Source organism: Dreissena polymorpha, unplaced genomic scaffold (genome assembly GCF_020536995.1).
Source record: "Dreissena polymorpha isolate Duluth1 unplaced genomic scaffold, UMN_Dpol_1.0 chrUn002, whole genome shotgun sequence".
Taxonomy (NCBI): domain Eukaryota; kingdom Metazoa; phylum Mollusca; class Bivalvia; order Myida; family Dreissenidae; genus Dreissena; species Dreissena polymorpha.
Genome location: NW_026273316.1, coordinates 926193 through 945960, shown reverse-complemented (window position 1 = coordinate 945960; position 19768 = coordinate 926193). Strand labels below are relative to the sequence as shown.

The following is a 19768-nucleotide window of genomic DNA, read 5'->3' as shown; positions in this document are numbered from 1 at the left end:
TCCTTTGCCTTTCTTATTCTGCACATATATACTGTTATTGTAAATGCAAGGCATGTATCAGGTTTTGTCGGATGAATTGTAAGTGCAACGACTGTTTACTAAGCCCAATACACATATAGATATGCATATACATCGTGTCAGGCCAGTAATCATCCGTAACATTAATGCATTTTATAGAGTGCGATTCATTCTCAGGCATCAACGTAACAACATGACAAACGTTAATTATACTCTATTTTATTACGTGACTGTGTTTACTTCCTTTGCGTCATTCAATGTTTCTAATTGTATATCAAAAGCCGCCTGTCTTATATATGATTTAACATAGGAAATTATCTTAAATGTCAGTATACTCGTTATTGTAATTGGCAAAGCCAGTTCAAATGTACATGTTTATTTTCTATATTAGGCAAGTTGTTTTTTATATGCAATCAGTAGCTTATAATGACCTCTTGGAAGTAATGAAAACGTCCAAATGACGTCATTACATACCGTAGTATCTGACATGTGAAGTTTTATCTGGAGAATGAATGGTGCTCGGTAAAATAAATTCGTTACTCGGCTTCTTATTGACCCCGAATGACGTGATACAGGACATCACACGTACATTAATCACTAACCCTTTATTAAAGCTCAATAGGTCGGTATCGACTAAGGTACGAAAAATACGCTTAAAGGGGCCTTTTCACAGATTTTGTCAGGTTTTGAAGTTTATCATTAAATGCTTTATATTGATAAATGTAAACATTGGATATAAAAGGTTCATAAAAAATATCAAGAATAAAATTTAAAAAATAGAAAATAGATCGTTATTTACAGACGAGCTCGAACCACTGACCCCTGGAGTCCTGGACTAAAAAGTCTACCACTTAGACCATTCGACCATCCTTCCGGATACAATGTCAAATGTATTTATTACTCGATATACGCAATCCTCGTAGTTTCACAAAATATAACGGCAACAACAGATCTCTCCAAATTATTTATTCGTTTCGCGTTGCAACGCTTTATAACTTTCGGGGATTTTAAATCGTCAAAAGATGCATATAATGGCTGTTTTAGAGCATGGTAATTGTTCCGTATTACTGTTTCCTTACAATTATCATAACTAAAAAGACAATTTGCGAATCGAAAACAACTTTTTTTTCAATTTTGTCAATTTACCTAAACGTGAAAAGGCCCCTTTAAGGGCACTTGACTAAACCCGGGGTATTTTAGTATATCTCCCGTAACGCTGGTACTTGGTAGTATACTTAAGAATATACCTGGGATACTTTTAAGTAATACCCGAGCTTAAAATGACCGATCGAGCTAGATCATAACATACGTCAATAAGAAGCCGTAGGACTTATTATACACGGTCAACACGCAACCTCACTTAAATAAAGATAAACGTGTATTCTCTTCGAGGTAAGATAAACATGAACTGAGATAAAACATATTCATAAACTCATCTCTGTGGGTATTTTATATGATTAACTTTCATGGTATATATTTGCTTATCAACCGCGATTTCAAACCCATCGATTGCTGCGTGCTTATCACTCAGAACATAGAAATACATGTACTAATAATTTTACCTTGCCCGGTTAGCTTACCGGGAAACTCTAATTATCTTGATAGCGAGAGATTATGGCACTTTTCCACATTCCGGGGACACTTACGATTTCTCACTGGTTCCTGATACGGATATTCTGTTCATCACATACACACGTGACAGGTTTGCACTAACGTACACGTTCTACGTACATTTGTGCATCTCATACACTTAATGTAAAAGATGTTAACGTCATTCATTTTCCCGCGTCCATTTTGGCGCGACGTCATATATAGAGAATAATAGGTTAGTGTTGATTATAGATCAGGTTTATCATGCGAGGCTTAGAAAACAAAAAGCACGAGCCTTGGCGAGTGCTTTTTCGTTTTCGTGCCGAGCATGATAAACCTGATCTATAATCAACACTGACCTATTATTCTATTTATCCCACTTTTTATTCAGTAAACTTTTTTTATTTAAACAAAATAAGTTTTCATGAGTGTTTGTCGTACTTTGATAATGACTGTAGTGTAACCAAGGTCAGTGTATTACTCCGCGTTCCAAAAATAACCGCTGATCAAATAATCATTTTTTTTAAATCAGAATATCGTTCTGTAACAAAGTGTCGAGCGTTATTAATTACAATTTTAATCATATTGAATTGCAAACCTTTAAGTTTTATGATATAAATATGACATTAAGTTGTTATATACAAGGAACTACATTTGTTTACAACGTAGCCTAACACCACACACAATTCACTTTCGATATCAAACTATCGAGTCGATCACGAGGTGCACAATATTTGCTTCTTTGTTATAATATGTGGTTATTTCGTGACGAAATAACAAAGATTACTTGGATTTAAGCTAATTTTATACATTAACATTTTGAATGTTGAAAGTAGCACAAAAGAATTGTGAGGCAAAGTTGTTCGAACTAGAGAGACATTTGCTGGTGAAGTGACTGGGTGGGGCGAACATCAAGATCAACTTGTTCGACGGTAGACAGTGGTTGTCTAGGCCGCATTTCGGCTACAGTTTCGGTGCATGAAGGTGAACAAGAGGAATCTGATGGATTGTTACATTTACTGGACTGAGCATGAATGAACACTTTTGCTGCTGTTCAACAGATATGTTGGAATAATTGGACTGGACATTTTTGTGCCCTGTTATGGCCATGGTTTCAGTGGGTGGAATGTTTGCATTTCGAAGTTTTTGGACCAGGAATTTGCGAACTGAGTGGTTCATTATTCTCTTCAGACTCTTGTGCTTGAGAAAGCCGGCGTCTTGTGCCATGGCCTTCAGCATCTGACCTAACTTGTTGACACCCAATTGTTGACGCAAGAATCACCGGGATGCAGTGTCATTTGTGCGTATTGCCAGGTAGAAAAGATGCTTTGAAGAAAAATCAGATGGACGCATATCCGAGAGCAGCTTGTAAATTAACTCAGGATTTCTTGGTCCAGACGATTGTTTTCTACGGTCGAAGGGGAGCAACTCGAACTGACTTCTTCAAAGGGGAGCAACAACAACAGAACCTATTTGCATAGTGTTAAATTTACCTTGTACTAGGTTTTAATGACAATAAATGACAAAAAACACGTTTTTTGCTACTTTCCTTTGTTTAAAGGTCATTAAGATTGACAAACATTTGAGATTGTTTTTATTATTGATGCACTTGGCAAATACAGGTGACGAGGTGCGTGGGAAAAAGTAGTCCCGATTCGGCAGTTGATGACGTCATTTCGTGCCATTGATTATAGCCTTGCCGTTGATTATAGATGAAATTTAATAAACGGGGCTTTAATCAACCGATTTCGCTGTAAAAGTGGGATAAAAAACGTTTTATTTCGTCTACGTCATATATTTGTAACATCAACAATAATACAGTTACCTGTTTTAAAACGAGGAACCAATAATCGGTTAATAATTTAGTTTTTGTATTAAATCTAATTATAATAAGGTTGTAAAAAGACGTAATTTATAGTTTCTTAATATCTTACTATTTTTTAAAGTATAACATATTAACGTTAGCCATTTAGGACAGGGACTGTTACACTTAATATTACAAAAACACAATAGCGCATCATGTTGTTTTCATATGACCCGGCCTCTGATATTGTTTTATATTAATTTATTGAGGTACATGGCCAAACATTCATACAGGTATAGGTTTAAATATATTCCCCAATCTAAAACTTAACTTTATTTATCGAATTAGTAGTTCGCGCTTTTTTCGCTCCTTGACTTAAGAATTTATTCAAATACAATGTGCGAATGTTCTTTGCAATGCATCTATGCTCTTCTGGGTAGCACGTATAATTCAGGCGGGTGAAGTATACGACTGGCCTTTAAATATGTGCGTCCAGCAGAACTGTATTTTCTGTTAATTTTTACCGGCCTATTCCATATCTCACCGTAATTATCTAACAAATTCTGGTCCAAATCCAGGACAGCCTAGTTTCTTAACAAGATAATCATAAATCCTATCATTAAAGGATACAAATATCAATTTATGTGGTTTTGATTGCAATTCTAATGTCTATTTATGAACATTGGTAATCGCACCGTCATAACTTTGATTACATCAATGAGACCTGATTATTTCACTATTATATTATCAAGCAGGTAGGTCCTGTTAAACGTTATCTGGACCTACTGTCCGGTAAAAAATTTGAATAGTTTTGCGGAGACTGTAATGTAATTTATACATAAATTCCTGTCAATGAAATTACACTGCTAATTTTACCACAAAGTTTTGTCAAATGGTAAATGCAGTGTGTTGTATTCAACAAAACATAATACTATGTTTACCGGTACACGAATGTGAAACACACAATATTGCGGCCAGGTTTTAGGCAATATTTGGATGATATTAGAAGTGAGCAGAACACCAGAACAATTATTCACATATTACACACGAGAGAGTATTTGATGCAAACTGATACTTGCTTAACCCTGGGTGACAAGGAGTTCACCGACAGGCTCACATTTGCCCAAAGACCGAGAAATCGTATCCGACATGGAAATTTTAGAGGTCGAGAAATTAACATATAAAAAAGCTATATTCTGGGGTCCTTGACATCTGACGTGACCTCTACAATATGCGACTTTTATACTGAGTTTACCCCATAAAAAGCAGCATATGGCCAACTATAAATATATTGAGTTAAACACATAAAGGATTTTAAACTGTGTGTTTTGCAGATGATTATGACCTCGTTTTTCCAACCATGATGCTTATGTATTATAAAATATGGTCATGGCGATTATTTAAATAAAACGTTGTACGCTCTATATAGAAAAAACGAATTTATTTGCATATGTGTAATCTTTATGTTTTCACCGGGAGTTATCTGATATTTTTGTGTTATGGTTTAGAAATCAAGAGTTTATACATGCCATTAGTATTAATATTGTGTAAATAAATCATTTAAAAATCTACACTTTTGATATAAAAACATACTTGACAATTAAAAAAATGAGTATGTTTAGATTAGTTTGTAGTCAAATGGGTATCGGGTTGTTTAGCTATAAAACAGATTCGCCTTATGTCGTTTTGCTCTTTGCAGTTTTGCCCCCATATCGTAATGTTTAGTAAAGCTAATTGTGCTTTTTTAATTATAATACTGGAATACCCAAACCTCGCCCGGATACATCCCGTTTGAGCAATATTACGGTTAAGCGAGATTAAAGTAAAAGTAACATAAATACTCAAAATCAACGAATATTTCGCAAAATATTTCATTAAATTAAGTTAATCGTTAACAAATCAGTGCTCCTTATAGTAATATCCAACATTTCAATGCTAGATGTGGTAACATATATGTAACGCGATAAAACATGGTCGCTTTATTTTGTGTGCGACAATTTATTCCATGTGAATTTCTAGCTACGATATCCAAACATTTACGAGCAAACGTGAGGGGACCCATTCCCATTGGAATAACGTATATATTGTTCCTAAATTGGACCTTAAAATTCTAATTGAAGATTTCCAAAAATATTTGTTTGTTTAATAAGTTACGTGTCATTCATTTCCAAATACAGTTATAAAAGTTGAATCTTAGTAAATATAATATTGAAATCACTTGTGTTATCCATTATAAAGTATGTGTAAGCATACACTGAACAAAATTTATTTACCAATTTAAGTCAAAAGGACGAGATATTTGCCAATCCAAATTTACCCGTCCCGATTCCAAAATGGTGGAAAAAACATTGCCAGGTGCATCAATTTCAACTGCCCGACAAGATGTTCACAATTTATATTTTCAAAAATTGTTTAGAAGAATCCTGATAAAGGTCATTCAATAAATTAGTCTGCTTCTTTGTATATAAATGTATAGTTTCTTTTTGCTATGATTTAACAAAAAAAATCCAAAATGTGAAAAAGTTTCTTTCATATAATCTTAAGTTACCGTTTACATGTCTGATTTCAAATTCTACAGACAAATATGTTTTTTAAAACCCCACTTATTTGATTTACTTCAATGAAGATTTTTGTGATTATAGTGGTATAAGATATTTTCATTGCAAAAGTAAATTTAATGTTTGTAATAATCGTATGTGACTGAAAAACATCGGCTTATATAAGCACACAAGTAATTACACAAACTAATAATTAAGTGTAGCCTTTCCCTTAACAATTCCTAGTTTTTTATTATATAATCAACCATGTTTAAAACTCAACAGAGGTATCAGTATGCCTAATGTTCTGACCAAGTTTGTTGTTGTTGTTGTGGTTGTGGTGGTAGTGATAGTGGTGGTTTCAGCGGCGATCAATTAACCAATCAATCAATCAATCAATCAATCAATCAATCAATCAATCAATCAATCAATCAATAAATCATTGCAAAAGTAATCAGATGACTTAATATCTGGTTTCTCCTTGGATATTCAACCGAGAGTATCAGGGCTAGGGTTATTATATGTTCCGCTATGAAATGTCTTATCATGTATGCTGTATTTTGTCTCAGCTGACTAAGAATAACTAATTGTTTTTTATCTGCACCCTGACTTGTTACTTCATTATCGGTCAATTTCTTTCTTATATTGATTGGTATTATTGTATATGTCACTATTGTTTCAACATATAGCTTATAAATTACATTGTAATTACAAGTATTATTCTTCCAATTTTTTACAGTTTTAAATTGCAACAAAAATGAACTGTAAGCAAACAAAAGTTAGTAAGCATTTATAAAACATTGTTCTTTAACATATCTAACACACTAAGCACGCAGTGCTTCTTTTAACCTGTCATTGAGAAACAACGCAAAGAGCTTGGGAGAGGTAATAGGCATTAAATACATTCCATGTCACACACCTTCCAATATAAGTAATGTTAAGCTTAATGGTAGTGCAAGCTTAAAAGAAGATATAACATTGCGATTTAAAAATTTGTTGCAGGAAAATATTGTTGAACTGTTTTGAACTGAAATTCACTGATTCATAATCTGTAAAGTGTTTTGACTCCCAACTTAGTGGGCTATTAGTACCCTTTGGGTCAAAAGTACAGATACGCCAACAGCTAAAAATAGATATCACAGCGGTGACAAAATTGTTACCGCGGTGACATTTTTGTCACTGCGGTAATAAATTTATCACTGCGGTGATATTTATTTTGTCACTGCGGTTACAATTTTTTCACAGCGTTCACAAATTATGACTGTTGGTATATTTTTATGCCTGCTGTTACATTTTTTTGTTTGGGTCATTTTTCAACCAATCAGTTTTGCCTCTACAAACCGAGATTTTTTAAAGAAAATAATTAAATATTTAACAATAAATTTAAATAAAATCAATACGGAACAATAAAGATATTTAGTGAGCTTATTCATGTGTTTGTTCATATGTTTTTGTCCTTTAATGATTTTATTAAGTAAAATAATTGGAAAAAAGAAATATTGACCCCGCAGTAAATGCTATATTCGAAGAAAATGGCGGCGCAATTCGTTCAGAGAGCTAAAGAAATTATTTTATCATGCGGTAGAATTGTACTTGGTGATCAAAGTAGGAATGTTTTGGACGACTCTCTCCTTACCCTTAATTCGTTGTTGCTGAATGTTAGGAGAATGTGCACCGAACATCCGAGGATGGAAGAACTTGCTAACATCATTGTCCGTATGATTGAATCCATAGAGCAACATAAGAAGTGAGTTTTGTTTTAATAAATTGAATTAATGATTATATGATTAATTGTGTTGGCACATATTTAAAGTTACAATGCACATGGGTGTGTGAATAGGTCTGATAAATAGGTCACTGAATATTTTGATGACCATCATTTCAAATATATGGCTAACAGTGTTAATTATGGCTGATACTATGTCTGGATTTTTGTTGGTTTGGGTAGCATTAGTTGCAATAAATCAACCTTCAGCTGTATAACCCAAAGCCGCCATAGCAAAAATCATCAAAGGCTCTGGGAGTATGTTTATATGGACCAGGGTAGCTTATCATTTTATTTCATGAGTGGGGACGATTGAACTTAACCAGTACGTAAAAAGGAATGGAAAAGCATATACTTTCGTCGTTGCTAAGCATGCAATACCTAACACAAAACGCAACACCTAATAACCCTTTTATCCTAAATAATTCCTTAGTATCTGGGGCTTATAGCCTTCTGCCCCCAAAGCCCTGCTTTGTTGATAGTGGTAAACAACTGCGTACAGTTAAAGTTCAGTCTTGCCCATGAGTGATCATAGATATTATTTTCACTGTTGCGAAGCGCAGAACAATAACTCCATTTGGAGTTGCTTAACTGTTATGTTAAAGATTTGTGGACGTTTTGCGCCAAAGTATTTTCGCATTTTGTTTCGCTCCCAAGGTTTTTCCTCCCTGATCATTTCGCCCCCATTTTTTAAAAATTTGATACTTGTAGTTTTTCATGTCAATTACACTATTGGACATTTAGTGTGTAATGTTATAACATAAATCGCAGATTGTAATCAATAATATGGTTTGATACTTTAGTACACTCAGGTGGTCTGAACAGTTTTCACATGCACTCAGGATGTCCAATCAATTGTTCTGGATCATCTAGCGCTTTTATAGTTCATTTTCTGGATAAGATCGGGTCAGTGTTACATTACATTTTCACTCTCATACATGTATATCAAAATCATGTCAAGCTTTATTTCATTGTCTAGTGTGGTCTACAAAAGTTTAATTACTCATACATGGATCTTTTAAACAAAATAATAATTAACTACATGTACTTGATAAGTTTAAGTTGATATAGATTTATTCTTAGTAAACCAACTTTTTTAAGAGTTTGATAGAGATCGCCAGCTGTTTGTGTTTGTGACAGTTTGTCATATTTATCGGTTTGAGTAAATAAATGGTCAGTTAATCGTACATTTCAGGGCTCGACATAAACTTTTGAAGCCAGTTGTCTGGTCACACCAGGGACCAAAATTTCATATGTCCTGACCCAAAAACATCTTGTCCTGACCATTATATCTTATTTTGCTCAGTACTTTGCAAAATAATGAAATATTAAAAATTGTTCAGATCATAAAGACTTTAATGGGATTGTCAACCACAATTAACGAAAAAAAGAAAAGTTCTAAATTGCCGTAATTTTTCACTGCGCCCCACATGCTGCTGCACTGTCAAAACCATAAGACGCAGAGGGACCACCTCGAAGCTGCATTGCACTCCCATGGACTAGTTTTAACCTTTCCAAGGCGCTAGACCCCAAGGGAGCAGCTAGGGGCCCGGTCTACTCTGCCCTCGCCAAATACCTTATAGACTGTCAGATAACTGACAAGATCTAGGTCATTGGGGGAAGGAGAGCAGACAATCCCCACCCAATTATACAGTCATGAGACTGATTCTTTTAAACCGTGTAATCTTTACACAAATCTGACATAATCCTATTGTAATTGTGTTGGATTTGTGTCACTTTGACACAACTTTGCTTTAGCTTTATTGGGCTTATTGTTCCACCGCCCTTTCTAAATCAGGCCAATGGCATTGACCTGATATTCTTTATTTTAACACATTTTTTAATTTAGTATAACGCTAGATCGCCATTTACATTTCTCAGTTTCTTAATACAACCATATTTTATGGCAGCTTTTATTAAAAGAAGGGACGAGGCTGTCCAGTAAACCGGGTTTGTTGGCTGCATTGCACCGCCTCCCTTGCCCTTCGACACCCCACCCTTTCCCCTTCAAATGCGAAGAGCCATGTCAGACTGGAGTGCACGGTGCAGTGCCTTATACCTTGCAAAACCCTTAATTAGCCCTCTCCGGGGTAATGCCAACTTCTTGGTATTATTGTAGATTTTCTTAATATTGCTATCTTGTTCATTATAGCCAATAATGTACCTTTGTATTTTCCTTAATTTTTGTTAAAAATGCTATTTTATATAGCAAATAAGGTACTTTTGTACTATTTTCTCTTTTGTTATCCCCTATATTTAAGTTATATTGGAGGGATAAGAGCTTTTTGTGTTTTTTTTCATCATTCAAGTATAATTTGGTCTTTTTACCAATTTTATATTTTATCGGAAATATGCCAGTACCTCAAATATCATATTGTTTTATTTTTCTTTCCATTTGTACTTTTATTAGTTTCTATTTACCATGCACTCCCTCTGGTCCAGGGGACAAAACCATCCTAAAATAGTTCTCCTATACAAATTATCTCCCTTAGATCACCCCAGTGGTATTACCCCTGCTGGAAAGTGGAAACCCCCCATTCATTCCTGCCTACACTTCCAAAACTTCCCCTTTTAGCCCCCAGGGTGGTAACTGGAATTTAACTTATAAATAAATGCATATAGTACTGTACATAATGTAAATAATCCTTTTTTATGTATAAAATAGTTGTTTTGTTTAATTTTTAACTGTAAAGTACATGTACATTGTTTTACTTTCAAATTGTTATGTGGCCCTATAAAGGTGACTGTATGGCGACAAGTACGTCATTACCTTTGGATATATAAATATTATTATTAACTTTCTTTTAAATATTGTCTTAACGCCACTCTGGGGGATGTTTCTTCTTCATAGCCCCATTCTCTCTAAGGCCCATACAGACAGGATCTTATGTTGGAGCATTACCGCTATATTCCCTGTCTGCAAGTGTTCAACATTATACCACTCTATAAATATATACTAAATTACAATACACATACAATTATGTACTAAAATACAAATATAAATACAATTTTTACCATTTTTCCTTATAAATTAATGCACTTAAGCAATAGGGATACTATAAAGGGGAGCTATTTTACCAGGCTCTACTTGCATAATTTAATAAAGTTTTAAAAAAACTTTCCACGTTTGTCTATTTTTTTTATATACATTAATACAACCGGTGTAAATTTATGACTTTATATGCATTAATACAACCTTAACATCAGATTTATACTTATCATTAGTCATATAATGTCTGTTAACAAATAGTGGCATTGTTGAACCACTTTGTGGTCTGGAAAACTCCAAAACTATTAATATTATTTTCATTTTAAATAAAGTACACACCTGTGAATTTTTTTTCTAATTTATATAAAACTATAAATAATTTCATATTATAATAACATCAAAAAACACAGATCACAAAGTTAAAAGACTCCAACAACAACTCCATTGCAGCATACACTGAACAATGGGTCTAGTAATGATGATGCCACTTATAATAGTATGTGTTTTCACCATCACTACTTATATAAATTGGGCTATTCTCTTTCTTCCTCTTTCTTTTTATCACAAATAACATCAATAGAATAATAATGATAATAATTATAATGAAAATAACAATATAACACCTTCATGGTAGTTTAACAGTATAAAACAATCATTCTAAATGCAAATAAATTTAAGTACTAATGGATGTAATTATCCTTTTTTTGTTCCATATATTTCCTATCATGAAATTCTACATTGTTTACGTTATAGGTAGTAAACTTAATGTCAAGGCCTTTCATTGTGCAAATTTTTCATCTCAAAACAGATTGACCTACTTGCTTTTGCAAGTTAAGGAATTCGGACCAATCAACGCCATGTTTTTAAAATGCAGTCAGCAAATAGGAAATCTTGTCTCTTAGCGTAGTTTTATATGCATAGATTCTTGAGTATCTTGTTATATTATATATTTCATTGTTAAAGTAAAGTTTTTTTTTAATTTATTAGATTTGTATGCCCCCCTTCAAAGAATAGGGGGTATATTGTTTTGCTCATGTTGGTCCGTCGGTCCGTCCACCAGATGGTTTCTAGATGATAACTCAAGAACGCTTTGGCCTAGGATCATGAAACTTCATAGGTACATTGATCATGAATGGCAGATGACCCCTATTGATTTTCAGTTCACTAAGTCAAAGGTCAAGGTCACAGTGACTCAAAATAGTAAAATGGTTTCCGGATGATAACTCAAGAATGCTTAGGCCTAGGAATATGAAATTTCATAGATACATTGATTATGACTGGCAGATGACCCCGTTTTATTTTCAGGTCACTAGGTCAAAGGTCAAGGTCACAGTGACTCGAAATAGTAAAATGGTTTCCGGATGATAACTCAAGAATGCATACGCCTAGGATCATGAAACTTCATAGGTACATTGATCATGACTGGCAAATGGCCCCTATTGATTTTCAGGTCACTTGGTCAAAGGTCAAGGTCACAGTGACTTTAAACAGTAAAATGGTTTCCTGATGATAACTCAAGAATAATAAGGCCTAGGATCATGAAACTTCATAAGTACATTGATCATGACTGGCAGATGACCCCTATTGATTTTCAGGTCACTAAGTCAAAGGTCAAGGTCACATTGACAAAAAACGTATTCACACAATGACTGCCACTACAACTGACAGCCCATATGGGGGGCATGCATGTTTTTACAAACAGCCCTTGTTATTAAAGCACCGCATCAACGCTGCAAAGTACCCTATTATGTTTATGGCTCAGCCCAGTAAAATTGAGCTGACCATATGGCCTGTTTTCGGCCTTTTTAACGCACAGTATATTATCTATGTTAAGCAGTGTGCTCGGGCAATGGTTTTTAACTGAAGTTCCGAGGGTAGACAACCCCATTAGTTAGTTACATTAAGTAACAATTCTTAAGTTACAACCAATGAAGCTACATGTACAATTAAAAGGTCGACAATAGATCGATTGCCAAAAATTTAATCGGTCGCGTTCTTAAATAAGTATACAGAAATGTACATACACACAGTATACGTATAAATAAATAGAAAAACAAATAATAAAAAAAGAAAGCAAAATACCACTTCCTCTTTATTATTAAACATTGCATATAATAGATATCTGTATGACCCGTGTTATTTTGAAACTTACTTTTAAACTAACTCGCATACATTAAACAAATTTGATTACACTTTGCTATCGTTTTTTTTTAATAAAACAACATTTATTTTACTTTGCTATTGTTAATTTTGTTATTTTCGTGTATAGTTTATTCAAAACAAAACATGAAATGACACATAAAACGTTTTTAAAACAAATACAGTTTAGTTTATCGTAAACGTCTTATTGTAAATAGAAGATAAAGATACTTGGTAAACCATGCCATGCAATGACACTTCAAGTTTGAAGTGAAATGACTAAGGGGAAACATGCATGGTGGAAACACCTGGGGCCCGAAACATCCGACGACAATATTAAATAGATGTTGCTCGTATTTATAATTTGGACACTGTTATAAGTTTTATGTTTAATCAACAACATATTATTTGCATAGTTCTTCCAGGATTCCCAGCTCAATGCAGCGGTTACTCATTTTGTGAATGTTGACCAAAAGCCTTAACACTGTTTATATGTCTCCCGGTCTATACTGGGGAACATATTGTTTTTGCCCTGTCTGTTGGTTTGTTGGTTTGCATCAAAGTTTAACATTGACCATAACTTTTGCGATATTGATATTTGCCACTTGATATTTGACGTGCATGTGTATCTCATGGAGCTGCACATTTTAAGTGGTGAAAGGTCAAGGTCTTTGTTCAAGGTCAAATGTCAATTACATGGGCGACATATTGTTTTACAAACACATCTTGTTGTTTTTTATTCTGAATGTTCACTGTCAATGGAAATATTTTTGCAGAAGGAAACACTACATTATCATGAGTATGCATACATGTATCAATAAAGATAATGGGCATGATTGGGATCCAGAGAGGCAGAAAATCAAAACCCAAAACCATTTTTCTGCCTTTGTGGTATGTTTGTAGTCTTTTTGGTATTCAGCCTTTTTCGTATAACTATGTGTTCTTTTTGGATTGTTCTTAATTTGCAATAATTGGAATAGGTCCGGTTCCAGGTAATTGGGAACGAATGCTGACATATGATTAAGGAGCATTGCTTATTAATAGTTCAAAGTGTTTTTTATCTGATTTTAGTTCCTCGTTTCCATCGGTCAGGTTTTTTTCTGCCAATCAACAGAGGACAAGAGGTCGTCCTGTGTATGTAATTTCTCGAGAACAGCTGGAATTCTTCATTGAAGCTGGCTTTACAAGACGACAAATGGCAGATCTTCTGCATGTGTCTGACTCATCGGTCAAGCGAAGGCTTAGGTATAGTGCATAATATTTGAAATTTGAAAGAAATATTTACATGAAGTTTCTCCTGTTACCTAAGAAAGTTTATAATGATTACCTGTAAGCACCCTTCATTTCACAAATTTCCCAGATAATCTGAAGGCCTGTGTCACTGCATCATGTTAGTTGTTTGTGGTAAAAAAAATATAATTATAGATTTAAAATAGAGATTTAAAAACATACTTTTGTGTTTCATTATATTTTTGGTTTAAATTCCCCTATTTGGATAAATAATGCATAATTTCCACCTGCTTGAGGGTACAGGTACTGTTCCCCAAAAACAGAGAGTCCCCTGATATAGACACAGATTGAGTAGTTCAGTTTGTGATTGTGCATTAAACCATGGTTTGAGTCTAATGTTTTGTCACTTATTTCATAATTTATGGTCTTATTAAACCCTTTTTATTGATCAATGAATTATTGTGTGCATGTCTGGTTGGTGAACTTGGATAAGATCAAACCTTTTTTGATAAATTCGACAAGATTTATTTACAAAGAAATGGTTTAACTAGTTTTAAGTAAATTTAATAGTTTTGGTTATAGTTAAATATGTCTACAGTCTTGACGCTAACCCCTAGCCCGACAGCCCGGGGCTAGTGATATGTAATTTTGGCTATTAAAATTTCCAGATTCAAATAATCGGGCTAGTGGGTATTTTAATCTGTTCTATAAATGCATAAAGATTTGGGCTAGTTGTTCAACAATGCTAAAGTGAAGATTGTGTCTATCATTATTCAAATGCAATTTGCATGATACACATGTGAGAAAACCAGCTGAAAGCCTGCTGAATTTGTTTCAGATCCTTTGGTCTAAAGCTGAGGCAGACATACTCGGTGCTGTCAAATAATGCATTAGATGATCTTGTAGGAGAAGTGACCCAAGGGAACCCGTCCCTTGGTCAGAGAATGGTTCAAGGCCTGCTGCAGAGCCGAGGACATAGAGTTCAGAGGCAGAGAGTTGCTGACAGCCTAATACGAGTTGATGCCGCAGCAGTGGCTTTGAGATGGTGTCATTCCATAAGACGACGGGTCTACAAGGTTGCAGCACCAAATTCATTGTGGCATATTGATGGAAACCACAAGTTAATCAGGTTAAAACAGCTAACGTTTAATAACCGTTTCCCACTCAGAAGAAAAAAGAAAATCACTTTGTGCAAACAGCATAAAACCAAAACAGCCTTCGAGTAACTCGCAGTCTGTTCAGGTTTTATGCTGTTTGCTGCTCATCAGTATCTCAGGGTTGGAAATGAAACCTTTAAAACTTGAATACATTTAAAAAGATATTTAATTATATGTAACTTTCTAAGAGACTACAAATGCGTCAAAATACATATCTAAGTGATAAAGGGTTAAATGAGGCATAGATCATAGAACGTAATATTATTAGAGTATTTGTTTACCACTTAGCCACAATCTGCTTATATGAAACACCTTATACAGGTATTACAATTTTATTTAGTTTTAACACTGTGTTCTACATCTTGACAAGTTGGAGTCTATGGCAATCAATTTGCTTAAGTGAAGGGAGAATTTTGTATTTAATATGGGGAAAAAATATATATATTTTGCTGGGGGAATGGGGCCTTATTTCAGCTAAAAAAAAGTCAGTCCTCCATTAGAAATATTGAGTATTGCAAGGTTATTGTTAAGGAAAATTTAAGAGTAATATTCTCAAGTTTTGTTCTCCAAACTTCCAACAAAGCAGGCTTGGAAGCATCAAAACCTTCATTTTTAGCTCGACTTTTATATATGAAATATAAATAGTGGAGCTATCCTACTCACCCCGGCGTCGGCGTGAGCGTCTGCGTCCGCTTGCAAATGTTAAAGTTTTCGAACTACCTCAAATATTTTCATTCTCCCTTCACATATTGCTTTAATATTTTGCATACTTCTTTACCAACATGACCCTCAACCTATAAACAATAGCAGACAAATCTATCAAGCATTTTGTCATAATTATGGCCCCTTTTCCACTTAAAATATGCATCAAATGTTAAAGTTTGCGTACTACCCCAAATATTTCCTATGTCCTTTAACATATTGCTTTTATATTTTGCATACTTCTTTACCAACATGACCCCAATCTATAAACAAGAGCAGACAACTGTATCAAGCATTTTGACAGAATTATTGCCCCTTTTATACTTAGATTGATCAATAATTTGCGTACCACCTCAAATATTTTCTATGTCGTTTGACATATTGCTTTCATATTTTGCATACTTCTTTATCAACATGATCCCAATCTATAAACAAGAGCAGGCAACTGTATCAAGCATCTTGACAGAATTATGGCGCCTTTTATACTTAGATAATTGAACACTTTGCTAAAATTGCCATAACTTCTTTATTTATGATCACATTTGATTCATACTTTGACAAAACAACACTTACCTGACATACCACAATGCACTCCACCCAAACCATCCCCCATGCTCCACCCCAGAATGTAACATTATGAACACATGGGATGACTGACACAGTGTGTCCAAATATTAACTTACAACGAAAAATCTTAACAAAGGGGTTTGTCGCGCAAAACGTTTTGTTATATATTTCTCTGCATAGAAATCGTATTGCAATATATATATATATATATATATATATATATATATATATATATATATATATATATATTGTGGCAACTAAAAGATATTGTTGCAACTAACAGTATCATTATAAGCGCAAGTGCTTGCATTAATTGGTTATCATTGCAATAGCACATAATTTCATTCATTTCAGGCCTTGAAATGCAATAGAGCACCCATATTAATTTAGATAATTATTTAAGTATGTTAATGTGTCAATGTTTTACATGCAAAATACCAGGGGCTTCTGCCCTGTACGTGCTTAAGTCATTTCTATAAAATTTTGCAATACTGCTAAACTGTATGACAATACGAGGCACAGCATTACAATTTAGTATAGCCAGTCTTATTGATTTGTCGGGATTTGTATAATCGTTGCCGGACTTATGTTTATTACATAAAGCTTAAACTTGCTACATATCTATGTTAAATTGAATGACACAATCTAATACTGTTTACAGACCAAAAATGTCCGCCAAAATTAGAAACGGCCACCAAAATAAACAATTTTTAACTGTTATGTGGTAGAAAGAAGTCAATTTTACCTACAGCATTACAATGAAGGGATTTAAATAAAGCATAATGGAAACATTTATGATAGATTAAATGAATTCGTCCAAGTTTAAGAATTATATTGCCGACATTCTATATGTTTTATGCTATGTTGTTGATATATAATTATAGCTAATTCCAAAACGAAGTAAGCGCTCGTTTACGCACGTACACACACACAACTGGGAAACAATTATTGTACAAAACGCAATTTTATTTATATTTCAGGATCAACTGCATCTGTCAACGGGGTTAAGCTACAGCCGAATGACGTGCTGATGTGGCTGACGGGATCAGTGGGCTTCCATAAAGTTATTGATGTGGAATTTGGGGACACGCTTCGGGTTAACACATGTGCCCTGGTGTTGACGCTGGCTGAAGTGCCACGCGAAGTTGAAGATGTTGTGCAACATTACTCCGAACTGCTCATCAATAGCCAGACATTTCAAGCGGAATAATTTCCCAAGATAGTTTAATACATCATGACTCATTAGGAAATTGTGTTATATTCCTTTTCATGGGTATATATGGAACGGTATTTCGGTAAAAATCATTCGTGGTGAATATTTACATTATGACTGATGTTAATTCTAATATGCTTCATGACAATTCCAAACATGCCGGTTGTCTATTCGTTTATACTTTATGATTGTGGCAACATTACATCATTGATGGTGAATATATACATTATTCCTGATGTTAATTCTAATATGCTTCATGAAAATTCGAACATGCTTGTTGTCTTTTCGGTTATACTTGATGATTGTTGCAACATGCTTGGTGACTTTCCAATGTTTGTGTGTTCATTATTCCTGTAACCAGTCATAATCGGATATGCCACTAAGCGTCATTAACAACGGCAGTTAGCAACAGACAGTAAACATAATGTAACTACGCAGAATGCAAGTGACAAAATTATGACAGCAGTTGGCGCACGTTTATTTTCCGTATGTTAAATAAATGAAAAAAGAGAAAACATACGATCCATTTTGACCACTTTACTGAAAAAGCTGAGTTAGTTCCCTTTGTTTAATAATCTCCATTAAGATTCATTATTTAAGCGTAACTTGCCCTCATCAATGTCGATATTATTAACTAGTTATATAATTTTCCGCCGAAAAACGTTGAATAAACTTCATTCAGATTTTTGAAAATAATGTCTATTTTTGCGTTAAAATCGCTTTGTATTTTGATTGATTTTGTCGATGGTATAAGATTTTGCTGCACAAAATTGGTAGCAGTTTGAAGGAAAACCACCCTTTTAAGCAAATATGTAAACATTTTCAATGTGGCACTCTTCGTTTAGTCAAATTTGAGTTTAATGCTAGGGGTTCCACATTTTTCAAACTGAAGCCTCTACATGAACCTTAAACTAAATGCGTTTATAATTGCCATTAAGACCAGTAGGCCTGCACAAAAAAATACTGCCGTGAATGTTTTTTATATTTGTAAGTTGCAGTCGGTACTCAAGAAAATATACATGTATTTTATTCAGGACATTACGGAGCCGATGTGTTGGTGGAGCTGGTTTTGACATCCGACGCACATATTTATGAATGAAACGCTTCATGAACGTTGACGTCGCTCTTGGTTACTAGAAAAATTCCCACGCACGGATTTCAACCGTCATTGTTTACAATCAATTAAGTGCACAAGTACTCGAATGGGTATAGCGGTTTTTTTTAGGTATATGTACAGCGCGTGTGCCGGGAAAACAGGGCTTAATGTATTTTTTTGTTCAGCTCTATAATGTTTATATCAAAACTGTATGAAAAATGTCGGTGAACATTAATCCGGTGTTTATTTTTGAAAATATTGATGCGTTCATTAATTATGGCTCTAAAACGGAGTATTAATCCGCATATAAAAAACACCGGGCGTATTGCATATTAGTTCGGAGACATGAAACTATTCAAAAGAAAGAAATAAGAGGACAGACCGACATGAGCAAAGCAATATACCCCCTCTTCTTCGAAGGGGGGCATAAAAAAGAGTAAAACAAAAACAAAACAACAATTAGCACCCTCATGTTCCTCTAAGAAAATGCTTCATTTTGAATATAAACATGACATATATAGATTATGATATTACAGAGTTATGTTATTAATAACTTACTGGCAGTTGACCACAGAACAGTTAACACTAATTAGTTCTGCTGATACGCCGATGGCTAAAATCTAGCCGTCCTGGGAGTAACTGAGTAGGACTGTATGTACACATATCAAAATAATGACACCCTATTGGGAAAAGATGCAAGCAATTTATCAATGTTATGTCTCCTTTATGGATGGATGTTATAAACTACACTAAATATTGACTGGTAAAGCAGTACATTGTACTGAAATCAAAGTTGCCATGGAAACAGTTTCATTGAACTGTTCATTTGATACAACAAAACACAGTTGGTACACTTGGCTCATCTAAAGATCAAACAACAGGCTCTCCAGTGCATTAGAAAATTACATGTATATTGGCATAAACACAATAGCTGTATTTAATTAGATGCATTCCACTTCTT

At 34.2% G+C, this 19768-nt stretch overlaps 2 protein-coding genes across 2 annotated transcripts in view; both read left to right on the top strand.

Annotated features, from left to right (window-relative positions):
• Nucleotides 1-19768, top strand: part of LOC127863184 (uncharacterized) — a 352983-nt gene that overhangs the window by 146812 nt on the left and 186403 nt on the right. The gene's annotated exons all lie outside the window — the stretch shown is intronic.
• LOC127863221 (uncharacterized) lies at nt 13693-17708 on the top strand. Its single transcript, XM_052402603.1, has 4 exons — nt 13693-14087; nt 14911-15201; nt 15570-15598; nt 17479-17708. The coding sequence occupies exons 1-4, from the start codon at nt 14038-14040 to the stop codon at nt 17706-17708; spliced, it is 600 nt and encodes a 199-aa protein (XP_052258563.1). The 5' UTR covers nt 13693-14037.

Excerpts from the sequence above, each read along its gene's own strand:
- LOC127863221 (XM_052402603.1), top strand. The coding sequence starts at position 14,038 with ATGGCAGATCTTCTGCATGTGTCTGACTCATCGGTCAAGCGAAGGCTT. Across the intron at positions 14,088-14,910 it reads TCGGTCAAGCGAAGGCTTAG|ATCCTTTGGTCTAAAGCTGA; the intron begins GTATAGTGCATA and ends AATTTGTTTCAG. Across the intron at positions 15,599-17,478 it reads TGTGTTCTACATCTTGACAA|GATCAACTGCATCTGTCAAC; the intron begins GTTGGAGTCTAT and ends TTTATATTTCAG.